Source organism: Myodes glareolus, chromosome 7 (genome assembly GCF_982192425.1).
Source record: "Myodes glareolus chromosome 7, mMyoGla1.1, whole genome shotgun sequence".
Taxonomy (NCBI): domain Eukaryota; kingdom Metazoa; phylum Chordata; class Mammalia; order Rodentia; family Cricetidae; genus Myodes; species Myodes glareolus.
In genome coordinates, this window is record NC_142032.1 from 82,263,860 (window position 1) to 82,278,869 (window position 15,010).

The window sequence follows — 15,010 nt, forward strand, 5'->3', positions numbered from 1 at the left end:
AACAGCATAGACAGCCTTCCTGTAGGGTACACAGATGGACTCAGGAGATGAAGAATGGGAAGGATCTCTGGTTTCAGGAGTCAGAAGTAATTATGGATGCCCTACCGTGAGGAGGAGAGATGTATTGTGAAGCAAGATAAGTCAGGAAGAGGCTCTGTGAGCCTTCAAGTGGACTCCGGGAGGGTAAGAGCGGGATGTGGTTTGGAGCCAGGCTGCTGTGTGTGTGTGTAGAACAGAAGTGGGCAGCCACCTTATTTCCCAAGCAGACTAGACCAGTAGCCTGAAGGCACAGAAGCAAACCTGGAAAGCAGCTGGGCTGGAGAGAGCCACAGAATGAGGGGTGTGGCCCACAGCTGCTTCAAAATGGAGACTGGAGGGAGGGGAACTTTGAGTCTGGTAGAAGGTTGTTGAGAGAGCATTGAGTAACATGGTGGGAACAGGTTTGTGAAGTGGTGGGAAACAACAGGCTTAGATTTGAGTTGGAGGAAAACATGTATGCTGGGTAGGGTAAGAGCCAGCTGCTGGTGGGTATTTAAGGCAGCCTAAGGGCTCGGCTCTTCAGTGCTAGCCAGGTAGCAGCGAATCACAATGTTCCTAGACCCTCTGCTTTTTCTGAGAGGGCTAGAATCAACCTTTTTATGAAGAATTCCTTGAGTTTCTTCAAAGTTGGCAACTACTTTAAGAGAAACGTGTTGAAGGGCAGCGAGATAATCTGTGGGGTGGGTATGCAAATGCTTTTTTTTTTTTTTATGGTGCTTGGCTGTGAAAGGAAGGGGAGGGGACATCCAGAGGGAATTTGAGGATAATGGAGAGGGCCTGTGAGCCCCTCCTTCTGTGGTGTTCCTTCTGGTAGCTCCCCTTGGCTTCTAGGACCATGTTCGGTCACTGTGGAGGGGCTTTAAGGTGTTGAAGCCCTTGGGAACCTGAATGGGAAGTGTGGGGCCAGGGTGTGGCTGTAGAGAGGAAGAACAGCTTGTCTTGGGGAGGTCTGGGGAAGGAGATAAAGGTGGTTGCACATGCAAACTAGTCACTCGTGCGCCAGTCCTTGTCACAGCCGCGGGCTTGAGGAAGGTGCAGAAGTTCAAAAGTCTGAGGAGAAAACCAAAATGTGAAGGTACACAGCTGGTCTGCACGGTGTTGGGGACGGGCTTTTAACCTCTGTGATTGACATCTTGTGCCTCAATTCCGTGCGTGGTAGACCGTCCTGTGCAGTACTGAACATTTAAGTTCATCTTGACCTCCACTAGATGCCAATTACACACCTGACCTTGCCAGTCTGGACACCCCAAGGTGTCTCCAGACCTGTCCAGTTTTTCAGCGTGGGGAGGGTTAGATCGGGCCACCTGTCTGCACACCTCCATTTCCCCTCTCAGTTGGGATGTTGAGTGCTCGTCAGAAATGTATACAGCAGGGGCTAGGGACGTGGCTGGTGCTTAGTACACAAGTGTCACTACCTGAGCTGAGATCCCCGGGAACCACATAAAATGTCAGGCATGATGACACACGTCTGTGCACGCAGCCGTCGAGGGCAGAGACAGGCAGATCTCAGAGCCTCGCTGCCCAGCCAGGCTAGGCAAACCAGAGAGCTCCAGTTTCAAAGAGAGACCTTATCTCAGAAAACAAAGAGAAAATATAGAAAGGCGATGGAGAAGATACCGCATCATTAACCTCTGTCTTCTACAAGTATTTCCAGAGGGGAGAGAGCATATATGCGTGGAGACAGTGCTGCGGTCTAACATAGGAGTGCTGAGGATGGAGGACCGGTGGGATGATGTGGAGACAAGAGCTGGAGGAGGGCGAGGTATGGTCAGGACAGGTGTTGCGGAGGATGCCTCACCTGTCTTGATAGAGGGGTAAGAAAACCATTGGTGGATCTTCCCTTAGGGTTGCTGGAGTATCCAAAACGTTAGTAAATTTTCATGAAGTTTGTTTTCTTTCTTTTTTTTTATATTTATTTATTATGTATACAATATTCAGTCTGCATGTATGCCTGAAGGCCAGAAGAGGGCACCAGACCTCATTACAGATGGTTGTGAGCCACCATGAGATTGCTGGGAATTGAACTCAGGACCTTTGGAAGAGCAGGCAATGCTCTTAACCTCTGAGCCATCTCTCCAGCCCCCGAAGTTTGTTTTCTTTCTGAGACAGGTTTTCACTGTGTAGTCTTGGCTGTCCAGGAACTGGATCTGTAGCCCAGGCTGGCCTCAAACCCAGAGATCTGCTTGCGTCTGCCTCCTGAGTTGGGGATTAAAGACCACTGCCTGGCTTCACAGTTTTATAAAGTTCTTAAATAGTGCCTTAATATAGTGTATAAAGTACCCAATAAACTGGGTTATGGAAAGGAAGAAAGGCTTTGAATGGGTGTGGCCCCAATCCTAAAGCTCCATGCTGTCACTGAGATTTTGTTTCTTTTCTTGGATTTGTTCATTTCTCTGCTCCCTGCTATACTCGGGACAGGAATGAGTAGAAGTCATTTCACCATGATTTTCAAAAGTTATGGTTCTGTTCGCGGGCCTTTTGGCTTGGATTGCATCTATCTTGGAATCTGAGTGACCAAGAAGATGAACTAGGAAGAGTACCAGACCAGTAGAACGGGAGAGGATGGAGATGAGACCTCGCTGAACTTCGGACTGGAGAAGGGACAGTTCTCCAAAGGAACACGAAGCAGCTGCCTCTGAAACTATGCTCTAAAATATATAAAACACCGGTGGTGGTGGTGGCGGCGCACGTCTTTAGTCCCAGCACTCAGGTGGCAGAAGCAGGTGGATCTCTGTGAGTTTGAGGCCAACCTGGCCTACAGAGTGAGTTCCAGGACAACCAGAGTTGTAACAGAGAAACCCTGTCTCAAAAAAAACACAAAACAAAACATTCTTTTTTATTATATTTATTTATTTTATCTATATACACAGGTCCACTTTAGTTTCCTCTCTCCACCATGCAGGTCCTGGGGACGGAACTCAGGTGATCAGGGTTAGTGTCAAAGGCCTTTACACGTCGAACCATCTCTCCTGCCCAGGGATTTTTGTTTGCTTGCTTGCTTTTGTTTTTGTTTTTGTTTTTTCAACAGGCTCTTGCTATGTAGCCTGGGCTGGACTGGTATTTAACTCAAGGTGGTCTTGAACTGTCTCAGCCTCTTGAGAGCTGGAATTGCTGATTACCACACCATCCTAGCTAGTTCATTTATCATTATTCCATATGACTGCATACATGTAGCATTGCCCCAATGGAAAGCTCTGAGAGCCTCTATGAGCTCAGTGTTATCCAGGTAGCTGGCTCCTAGTGTTGCCAGTACTGTGCTGTTTTTCAGGACACATGATCATCTCGGTCTCTGACTGTGGATTCTAACTCTGGTCTCGTAAAAATGAAGTGTAAAGTGGACCCCTTGTTCTTACTTCCGCCTGGACTCGCTCCCAAGCGACAGCCTGTCTTCCTTCCCGCTCTACTTTAATTCCACCCCTGGGGCTCTGGATTGCAGTGGATTTCTGTTTCAGAAGCCAGAGTTGAGCGGCTCTCCTAGCCTGGAGTCCAGATTACAGCATTCCTGCTGGTCCTGGCAGGTTTCCCTGTAAGGTTGAATTGAATGATTGATTGATGGGCTGTAGGGCCCAGGTTTGTTGCCCTGGGGAAGAACTCCTTAGGCAGTGGGCACTGCTGGGAGGTTTAGTTGGGTTCCTTGAGGTGGCAGCTTCTAGCCTTCAGGCTCCTCTTTCAGGCACACTCTGCGCCTAGCGACAGAGTCATGACCCTGGTGATGGGCTGGCAGCTGGCTGGGATCATTTGGCTTCTCAGATGGTCGCTCTAGGAGCCGTTTCACTCACAGCTAGAATCTCTATGGCTAATACCTTTGACCCAGAGCTGAGCAGGAGCAGGCTTGTAGCAAATCTTAGGAACACTTCTTACTAAGCAAATACATGACAGCAGTGTTATTGCTTGGCCTTTCCTTTCCAAGGACAATCTCAGTAAGGAGCCTGGATGTCCCTTCTCAGAGCCCCGAGTACTGTGACAGTCATACAACAAAGAAGGGGTCCTGTCATGGTTTTGCTGACTGTTCCCTTCTGTCCCCCTTCTTCTGTCTTTGGTTTAGGTTTGTGTCAGACAGATCCCAGCAGCTGTGTTGCCTGTTAGGCCCAGTTGCTGGGTCCTCTGGGGAGCATTTTCTCTGTGGCTGCCCGAGCCCTCCGAAATAGCTTGGGCAGTCAGGGATTAGGTGTTCAGAGGCATTTCAGAACTGAAATAGCCACTCTGTGGCGGCAGCTATGGCCCGCCAGCTATCCTAGCCCCGCGCAGCAGACACATTCATTCCTTCTTTAAGTGATCCTCTGTGGCAGCCATGTTCTGGTGCCGGAGCAGGTAACCGTGAGAAATCCCCTCGTTCCTGCCTGGAGGGAGTCGAACTTCTCCCAAGAACCGGCCCTGCCTTTGTCAGGGATTCAAGCCATCCCACGAGGACTTGGAGCCAGGGTGACCTGGGACCTAACTTTTGTTTGTGTGGTTTTCTTGCTCTGTGCCTGGAACTGAGTTTCCTCAGCAGTGAAGGGTGAGGTGATAACATCAGTGCCAGCCCTTCTGAGTATTTTGTCATGGTGTCCTGCTTAACAGGCAGCTAGAAAAAAAAAAATAAAAGCGACAGCCATGACTTTGAGGTCTTAGTAACCCTTGATTGGATCCTCGCCCCAAATCTAGCAAATAAAGAAGAAACATCTTAATGCCAGTGGAGCCTTTGGCTGCTTCCCGTGGCTAAGGGTTTGGGAGCGCTCTAACTTCCTTTACCGCAGCGGACCCTGTGTGCTGTGTCCTTCCTCTAGGAACCCTGCAGAAGGGAATGGACAAGGCTGGATTCTGCAAGCTGGGCTCTGCTTCTCCTTTGCCTCCAGGTCTAAATTCCTTTGAGGTGTCAACCCTGACTTTGTGTTCTGAAGCTGAAGCTTACTTGGTGAATCACTTTCAGGTGATTCAGGCACTAAGTCTGAGAATCACTGCTAAAAACATTTGCATAAAGATCTACAGATGGTCCTTAGCATAACTAGGCAACTTGTTTTTGTTTTTCAGATTTATTTTCTTTTTAATTTTGTGTATGTGTGTTTGTACACATCAGTGCAGGTGTTTGAGGAAGTCAAAAGAGGGTGCCTGACCCCTGGAGCTGGACTTTCAGGCAGTTCTGAGTGGCCCAGCGTGGGTACTGGGAAATGAATCCGGGTCCTTGAGTTCACTACGTGCTCTTAACCACTGAGCCATTACTTCAGCCCCAAGGTTTACAATTAAAACAGTTGTTACATTTTGCTTATTTTTAAATTATGTGTCTGTGTGGCACTGTGTAGGTACCCCAGGAAGCCAGAAGATGGCATTGGATCCCTGTGAAACTGGAATTTCGGATAGTTGTGAGCCACCCAATATGGATGCTGGGAACTGAACTCAGGTCCTCGGCAAGAGCAGTACACACCTCTAACCCCGACCTGTCTCTCCAGCCGCATGTTACTTATTTTGTTATATTCAAGTGTGTGCTGAAGTCAGTTATCTCGTCACTGTGTGGGCCTCAGGACTCAAACTGAGGTTTTCAGACTTGGCGGCAGTTACCTGGCCTGCTGAGCCATCTCACCAACTATCAACAGACTTTGGAGGGTAAGGTTTATTGGGGTAATCTTTTGTTTTGTTTTTTGAGATAGGGTTTCTCTGTGCAACACTGATTGTCCTGGAACTCACTCTGCGGACCAGGCTGGTCTCGAATTTATAGAAATCCGCCTGCCTCTGCCTCCTGAGTGCTGGGGTTAAAGGTGTGAGCCACCACTGCCTGACTTATTGGGGTAATCTTTATGGGAAGTTACTTCATGCTTCGTCAGGGAACATCTGTATTTCGTACCTTTTTGGAAAGCTTTGTGCTAAGCACTATAGGAGAAATGTGGCATCTGGTTTCAAGGGTTTTAATCCCTGTAGGTACAATAAGGCATATGTATGATTTTTTATAGGAAAAGACAGAAGCTACTTAGAATTAAATAATTATTATTTCCTCTGTTCTGGCTCTTTAGACACACTTTTCCTAAATCACATGACAATTGAAAATTCTATATTCCTGACTGGGCATGGTAGCAAGCACATCTTTAATCCCAGCACGTGGGAGGCAGAGGCAGGCAGATCTCAGCATTCAAGGCCAACCTGGTCTACAGAGCTAGTTCCTGGGCAGCTGGGTCTACACAGAGAAACCCTGTCTTGGAAAAGCCAAAAACAAAGTTATATTCCTTATTTTATGATTGAATCAGAGTAAGAGAGTTCGAGGACATTAATTGATGGTTGTCATTATTTAGGGTGGAGTTAGAGGTCACCAGCATCAAGTGGTGGTTGGAGAGAAATGGGTTAAAATACCAGTCTGCACCTGCTGTTGGGAAGTTGAGACCCTTGAGTTGGGGACCAGCCTAGGCAAAATAGCAAAACCCTGTGAAAAAAAGTATTGGGGAGAGAGGCATCATCTCTTTTGTGTGGTGGGAGTTAAAGATTAAGGAATTTTTAAATTTTTCTTATTTATCTTTTTACTTTCATGATACTGGAGCTTCACATATCCTTGGCAAGTGCTGTACACCTGAGTTCCACTCCAGCTCCCAAGGCAGCCATTAGGAAAGGGCAGTGTTTGGATTGTGATCTGATTGGCAGATAGGGGTCTGTAAGATAAGGCCCTGTGTGTGTGGATGTTGGGGTAGGGGAGCTTTGTGTTTAGGATACAGTCCATAGACACGCCCTTTGATTCCCACATGACCTCCACGGGACATGGATGTGACTGCAGTGAGAAGCAGGGTAGGCTGACTTTAGGTTGAGGATGGAGTCCTGGGTGATCAGGACTGAGGAAACGTGGTCCTGGAGCGGCATGGGGAGGGGAGTTTTTTCTAGCAGAAGGAATTCTGGTAGGTCTTTAAAATTTTTCTAAATTATGTTTTAGGGTGCGTGTGCACACCCCCTTCCACACGTGTGTGTATGTGTGTGTGCGTGTGTGTGTGCTTGTTTCACTACAGTGCAAAAATGAAAGTCAGAACAACTTTTTGGAGTCAGTTCTTTCCTTCCATCATGTGGGATCCACTCAAGTCACTGAGCTTGGTGCCAAGCGCCTTTACCCATGGACCCATCTCATTGGTCTCCCGGGGAGTCTTAAAGAGAGGTGTCTGAGAGGAGGAAAAGACCGCTGGGGAAGAGAAACCATAACATCAAACTTCACCCCGGAGACTAGATCTTCTCGGCCAGGACTAGGGTGGACAACCCAGAGCCTCGAGAATGTTGTAGGAAAAGCTACAGACTTCCTTGTGGCAGGGTACGGCCTCTCTGTTGTGGGCTAAGAAGCTGACAGCTCCCAGGCGCCACCTCAGCCAGGATGGGGGCCCCTGACACGGGCATGAAGGAGACACACCCAGACCAACTTTGGCCCTAGAAATAGCCACTTGTTTACTAATTACTTTTCTCAGTCATGCGTCCAGCATAGCTTCAGAAAGGGCATGTCATTTTTGGCAGGCACTGCCCGCGGTGGACAACACACGTCGACCCTGCCCCTCTCAGCTGTCTGTCCCCCGGTCTGACTCTAGAGCTGTGACGTCACAGCCTCTGCAGAAGGTACAGATTTTTGTTATGTTTTCTTTAACTTGATTGTTGGTTCCTTGACAGACAAAGCCACAGACCCAAGCACGGTAGAGCAGGATTGGTCAGCTATCCAGAATTTCTGTGAGCAGGTGAACACCGACCCCAACGGGTAAGTTCCTGTCGAGATGCTCTTGACTTTGGGAGCATGAGGTAGAGCTCAGACCCTTGTCTCCGGGGCCTGCAGCTGGGAATGTTTTCATTCTTTTTTTTCCTTCCACAATCTAATAATTGGTATTTTTTTTAAAAACCAATTTGTTTTGCGACTGTTGCTTTTTTCTTTTTTTCTTTTTTTTCTTTCGAGACAGGGTCACTCTATGAATTCCTGGCTGCCCTAGAGTTCCGTACGTAGACCCTGCTGGCCTTGAGCTCGCAGAGCTGTGCCTGTCTGTGCCTCCTGAATGCTGGGATTAAAGGTTCATGACTGGCTACTTTTTTTTTTTAACTAAGATTTATTTTAAATTGTGTTATGTTATAAAACACATGTTGAGTTAGGTTTCCCAACGATGGGAAAGATACTGATGAACTAGTTAGGACTAAAAAATTTAAGAACGCTGGGTAGTGGTGGCACATGCCTTTATTTAGTCCCAGCACTCAAGAGGCAGAGACAGGCAAATCTCTGTGAGTTCAAGGCCAGCCTGGTCTACAAAGAGAGTTCCAGGACAGCCAGGGTTGTTACATAGAGAAACCCCATCTCAAAACAAAACAAAACAAACAAAAAACTTAAGGAAGATTTATTTAAATGTGTGTGTGTTTTGCCTGAATGTATATAAATGCAGCGCATGCAGACCAGGGGCCCAGAGACTAGAAGAGGTCAGATTCCCTGCACTGGAGTTCTAGAAATGGTTGTGAGCTGCCATGTGGGTGCTGGGAACTGAACCAGGCCCTCTCCCTGCACCCCAAGTGCTTTTAACTGTGGAGCCATCTCCTAGCATCTTTTTATTATGATTTGAAAACCCTGTTTTGTGTAGGAGAAGGAATGGCAAAGCTTTATTTTTTATTTGCAGCGATGAGCATTGGACTCGGGGTCTTCTGCATGCTAGGCATACGCTCTACCACTGAATCACAGCCTCCCTTCGAGATTCTTTGAAGTTATTTCCCTACAGAGGAACTGGGAAGTAGTAGTTTATGCAGATGTTGACCTACACGGGGCCGCATAGTCAGCTGACTGGAGTACACGCGGCTTGCCCTCCTCCTGCTCTAGTGTTCACTGAGTAGCTGTCACGGGATGGATGGGGTCTTCGTTGCTCTGACCTCTGACTGCCTGGCTGACTGTTCTGGGGTGGCCAAGTAGACACTGACTCCAGTATTACCAATGTAGCTAGGGTGGGAGAGCCAGTGTCTCACAGGTCCGTGCCTAAGCCCTGCCAGGGGGACCCCGTTCTGAAAGGGGGACCGCTTGAAATGAGTGGGTGCTGCTAGGTTGCTCAGGTGGTCCACCCCACCCAGAGTCCAAGTCTGTTTTGATTTTTCTTCAGGCCGACGCATGCGCCCTGGCTGCTGGCCCACAAGATTCAATCTCCACAAGAGAAGGAAGCCCTTTATGCCCTGACGGTGAGTTGGCTGGCCACTCAGCCCACACATTCCTGTCCCAACTCTAGAAAAAGCACTGAGGTCACCAGACTGGTTCTCCTTTCTAGGCGTTGACAACAGGCTAGGGGAATTCCCAGATGCTAAGACAACACTGAGCCCACTTTGGGAAAAGGAAAGGAGGGGTTCACTTTCATTTGCCTCCCCAACCTGGCTTAGGGCTGGCAACCAACAGAGTGAACATAGATGAAAGATGGAGTCTGTGTGTGCTGTCCTGTGTCTGTACGGGGCAGCTGCCATGCAAGCCTCGCTCATGGTTGCTATGCCCAAGTTTGGGCAGAGTTATTGGAATTTTCATGTTCCCAAAAGAAACCACAAGTCCAGATTTTAATATAAATTCTCTGAATATGTAGATATTGATGGAAACATTTAAAAAAGAGGATTTACCTTTATGTGTATGAGTGTTTTACCTACATATAAGTATGTGCACTATATCCATGCCTGGGTGCCCATGGAGGCACAAGAACATACAGGTTCCCCTGTACCTGAAGTTGTAAACCCTCGTGTGGGTGCTGGGAATTGAACCTGACTGCTGTCTTAACCATTGAGCCATCTCTCCAGCCTTTAAATGAAGTATTTTTTATTTCTAGGATTGAAAATACAGAGTTGCTATCTGTAAAAGAAAGTCAGAGGCTGGGTGTGTAATTCTAGCACTTGGGAGGTTACAGCAGGAGAATCCCAGCTAGAGAGCAGCCTGGGGGAAAATTGTGGTGGTATAGACCTGTAATTCCAGCATTCTGGAGACAGGGAAAGGGAGACTAGTCTGGGCTAGATAGAGAGTTCTAGGTAGCCCAGGGCTGTGACCTGAGGCTTTGTCTCAGATACAAACAGAGACTCATTTGTTATTAAATCATTGTGGGCGGGGCATGGTGGTTTATGCCTTTAATCTCAGCCTTTGGGAGACAGAGGCAGGCAGATCTTTGAGTTTAAGGCTAACCTGGTCTACATATCAAGTTTCAGAACAGTTAGGGATACATACGTAGTAGAGAGACCTGTCTCCAAAAAGAAATGAAAGAAAAAGCAAAAACTAGTCTGGGCTCAGGAATACAGTCCCAGCTTGCCTTTGGTTGCCAAGGGTAAGTGGAGCAAGCAGTTCTTAGACACTGTGAGCCGGGTGTCTACCGCTGAGCAGGGGAGACCCTAGGCCAGTTTCACTTGCCCACAGAGTCATCTAAACACCCCACACCAACGTGGCTCTTCTAGGCAGAGAACATTGTTTTAAGACAGAATCTCATGTGTAGCCCCTCCTGGCTAGAGATTCAGCTGCCTCTGCTGGGATTAAAGGTGTGTGTCACCACAAGTAACCATTGTTTGGTTTGGGCTTTTTTAAAATACTTATTTTATGTGTATTGGTATTTTGTCTGCATGCTTGAATGTTTGTACATCACATGTGTCACACGTGTGCCTGGCGAGGCCAGAAGAGGGTATCAGATCTTCTAGAACTGAAGTTACAGACAGTATACAGCACCATGTAGGTGCTGGGAATTGAACTAGGGATTGAACTCAGGTCCTTTGGAAGGGCAGCTAGTGTTCTTTTTTTCTTTTTCTTTTTTTTTTTTTAAGATTTGTTTTATTTTATGCAAATGAATATTTTACCTGCATGCACAGGTATGTGCACCATGTGCATGCCTGGGGCCATGGGTCCCCTGGAACTGGAATTACAGGCGGTTGTGAGCTGCCATGTGGGTGCTGAGAATTGAGCCTGGGTTCTCTAGAGGAGCAGCCAATGCTCTTAACTGCTGAGTCATCTCTCCAGCCTACAACTAGTGTTCTTAACTGCTGTGCCTTCTCTCCAGCACCATCATTACTTCCTCCCCCCATAGGGTTTCTCTGTGTAGCTCTGGCTGTCTTGGGAATTGCCCTGTAGACCAGGCTGTTTGTTGTCTTTTGGTACAGGAACTCACGTAGCCCAAACTGACTTTGAACTCAGCAATGTAGCTAAGGATGAATTTCAAAAGTGTACGCTCCGCCTATTTCCCCAGCGCTGGGATTACAGGTGTGCACACCCAGCTGTGCTGCTGACTCTGGAACTGAGAGCTTCAGGCGTGTTAGCAAAGGCTGCCAGCTGAACCACAGCCTCAGCCCAGCATAGTTTTCTTGATCAGAAGATGTTTGCCTTCTCCTAAAGGCCAGGGGTTTTGAGAAAGGCTTGAGGGAAAGTTAGCTCTGGTTCTACCCATCAACAGCTGAGGTTTGTAAGCCTTGGGTTGATCCCGTAATGCTTCGGTTGATCCCGTAATGCTTCGAGGCAAGCCTCCAGTGCTGACTTTCCCTTCCGGGGACCCTGTCTGCAGGTTCTGGAGATGTGCATGAACCACTGCGGGGAGAAGTTCCACAACGAGGTGGCCAAGTTCCGCTTCCTGAACGAGTTGATCAAAGTATTGTCCCCAAAGGTAAGTGCCTGGGCTTGGCTTGCTCACTGTGTTGCCCCTGTACCCCACCTGCAGTCTTTGTCACCCTGCAGGTGAGAGGCAGGCCTGTTCTTCCATAGAACCTGCCTGTGTGTCGGGAGCAGAGGCTCTTCAGGCTACAGCTGTCTCCTAGCCAGCATCTGGAAGGGCAGTCAGCTCCTAGCTGACTTCTCTCCCTCCAGAGTTAGCATTTCTGTTTTTCCTTGAAAATGGCAAGTGATTTCTGGTAGAGATGGCGGAGTGATAGCGGGTGGGACTGTTTCACTTGCTCTTTCCTTGTCCCTTGCTCCTCTGTTCCTAGCACTTGTATTAAGCTATGTCACTCATGTCGTTGGCATGTGAGTTCTTTCTTGTATGGAACGGAGTTTCCTTTGGGCCACCAGCTCACAAATAACAACACGGAGACTTATTATTAATTATGAAGCATGGCCTTACCGGAGACTTGTTCCTAACTAGTTCTTATAACTTAAATTAACCTGTATCTTTTAATCTATGCTCTTTTATGTGGCTGGGTTAACTTTACTCTGTACTGCCTATCCTGCTTCCTCCGTGTCTGACTGGTGACTCTGTCTTTCTTTTTCCCAAAGATCTCTCTCTGTCCAGAAATACCACCTATCTCTCCTGCCTAGCTGTTGGTCATTCAGCTTCTTACTACATCAGTCACAACAATACACCTTCACGGTGTACCAATATCTCACAATAGGAACCAGCCACGACTCTCTCACACCTGGTGTGCATTCTACAGTTTAGTTGAGTTCTGACCCTGTCTGGTCTTTTTCTTTTGTTTTGAGACAGGGTCTCCCCTATAGCTCTGGCTGTTCTTGACCAGGCTGGCCTCAAACTCAAAAGGTTGGGATTAAAGGCATAAGCCTCCACTCCTGGCCTCTGTCTGGTTTTAAACATTCCCCACATCCTTCATATAAAGGGCTGAGTCCTACCTATACCACCTGTCTCAAGAGTCAATCACAAGCTTTGGGTGTCTTCAGGGTACTAAACGTTGCACTATGCCAGTTGGGAGTTTTCAGGACTCCTTCCTTCTAGGTTTCAAGATTCATTAGAACCCCCATAGAACACAGGAAAGCACTGTATAATATAAATGAGAATAGCCCATGGAGGGAGCTTAGTGTGGGAAAAGGCCTGTATACGTTGTTTCTGAGGCTTTTATTGTTGTGGTTGTTGTTGTTGTTATTATTTTTTGTTTTTCGAGACAGGGTCTCTTTGTAACTCTGGAGCCCATCCTGGAACTAGCTCTTGTAGATCAGGCTGGCCTTGAACTCACCGAGATTTGCCCGCCTCTGCCTTTCAAGTGCTGGGATTAAAGGCATGCACCACCACCACCTGGCCTATTTTTTTAAGACAGGATTTTACCATATACCTCAGGCTGGCTTCAAACTTGTGACAATTCTCCCAGCTGTTGGAGAGCAATGTGCTCAGATCCATGATGAGCTTTGGTATTAATGGTGGGGATTGGATTGTCTTGAATCCAGAAGAGGCTCTGGGGTCTGGTGCCAGGGAGCTTGTCCTCCGAGTGTGTCTCGTTTCCAATCCAACTCACATCTGTACTCGCAAGCATCTCTTTGGGGGAAATGCTGGCCAGTTAACCCGAGTCCCTTCCAGCTCTCTAACTCTCCCGTTTACTTCAGTACCTAGGGGCCTGGGCCACAGAGAAGGTTAAAGGAAGAGTTATTGAAATCCTCTTCAGCTGGACGGTCTGGTTTCCAGAAGACATCAAGATCCGAGATGCCTATCAGATGCTGAAGAAGCAAGGTTTGACCTCAGCGTTCCTGTCACCTGTCTTCACCGTAGTGTTTTGTTTCCGGGTACAGGGTCTCCATAGCCTCTGCTGGTCTGAAGCTCACTGTGTGTGAGGGAGACCTTCATCCTCCTCATCCTCCTGCCTCCTGTCATGTGCCGCCACTGTGCCTGTTTTGTTTTTGTTTTTTGTTTTTTTTTTTTTCAAGACAGGGTTTCTCTCTTTAATGGCCCTAGTTGTTCTGGAACTAGCTCTGTAGACCAGGTTGGCCTCGAACTCATGGAGATCCGCCTGCCTCTGCCTCCTGAGTGCTGGGGTTAAAGGCGAGCACCATTACTGCCCGACTTCTTTTGCTTTTTTAGTACAGTACTGGGGATTAAATCCAGGACTTCATGCGTAGGAGGCCAGCACTGTGCTACCTAAGACTCCCTTTATTGCTCAGGTTGGAGCTGGCAGCGTGGCTCAGCAGGTAAAGGTACTCACGATCTCTGGAGCACACATGGCCCAGGAGAGAACCAGTTCTCCCAAGTTGTTTTCTGACTTCCGCTTTTGCACTCTTCTCCCAATAAATACATTAAAAAATAAATGTAAAACGATCATGCGTACATAGCTCAGGCTGGCCTTCAGCTCATGATTCTCCTGCCTCCACTTCCCAGGACTGGGATGATGCATGGTAGCCGAGCTGTGTTTACTGGGCTGCCTCCCATTGCTCCTCCTCAGCACCGTCTTTCCTTCGATTTTGGGTTAAGTGGTTGTTGGCTGTTGTTGGCCCATGATCCCAACTTGTAGCTTCAAGAACAGTTGTTAAATTGCAAGTTATCTAGTGTCTAGGGATTGTTGTTGTTATGGGAATTATATCTTTGCATGCTCTGTCTGGTTCTGGGATTCCTTTCATGTCAGGCTCTCTGGAAGAAGGCTGAGCTCATCACTTACTGTTTTCCCCTGCTGCGTGCACTCAGCCTTTTGGGAGCTGCGTCGGAGGCCTGCAGTCATCTCTGAGCCCTGGGGAGTCATGGAACTGTATATTACCAAAGAGTCCATGCCTTAGGACCAGGGTCCGGCCTGATCTTGTGCAGTTCTTGAATTCCTGAGGGGATATAAAGCCTTAATCAGACCCTGTGTGTGTGCTGTGTTGTGGTTTTGTTTGTTTCTATCTGAAGAAGTGTTTTATTTTAGCTGGGTATTTTTATTTAGGTGGTACTTGCATAAGTTAGGCAAGCTCCCTACCAGTAAGCTATGTCAGGGAGTTTGTTGAGGGCTGGTGATGTTTAGTGAAATTGTTCCTGGGAAAGCAGGGTCCCTTTTATGAGTTCTGAGTCTTATAGATAAAATAGACTCAAAGGGAAACCGAAGACGTTTTAATGGAGTTTGAGAGAAAAAGACGTGACCAAGCTATGAATCTCGGCATCTGCAGTGGGGAGGAGGGGCATGAAAAAAGGAAGACAGAAAGCCGTGTGTTCTGAGTTATAAGTTGAGGAAGCCGCAGGCAGGCCCTGCAGCCGCGAGAGGGGTGAGGGCCTTAGGATGATGTCTGAAAGGTGGCCTACTGGGTAACTGTGCTTGTGTACAAGCATGAGGATGTGAGTTTGAATCCCCAGTGCCCAGGTACAAAATGGGTATGACGTGTGCACAGTCCTGCGGAGGG

The 15,010-nt window shown here is 47.8% G+C and overlaps 1 protein-coding gene across 1 annotated transcript in view; it reads left to right on the plus strand.

The window, feature by feature from the left end:
* The window catches only part of Gga2 (golgi associated, gamma adaptin ear containing, ARF binding protein 2), a 36,333-nt gene that overhangs the window by 1,678 nt on the left and 19,645 nt on the right, over positions 1-15,010 (plus strand). Inside the window, exons 2-5 of the mRNA XM_048460414.3 lie at positions 7,639-7,723; positions 9,090-9,165; positions 11,496-11,594; positions 13,256-13,379. Coding sequence (XP_048316371.1) covers positions 7,639-7,723; positions 9,090-9,165; positions 11,496-11,594; positions 13,256-13,379 — 384 coding nt within the window. The remainder of the gene's footprint in view (positions 1-7,638; positions 7,724-9,089; positions 9,166-11,495; positions 11,595-13,255; positions 13,380-15,010) is intronic.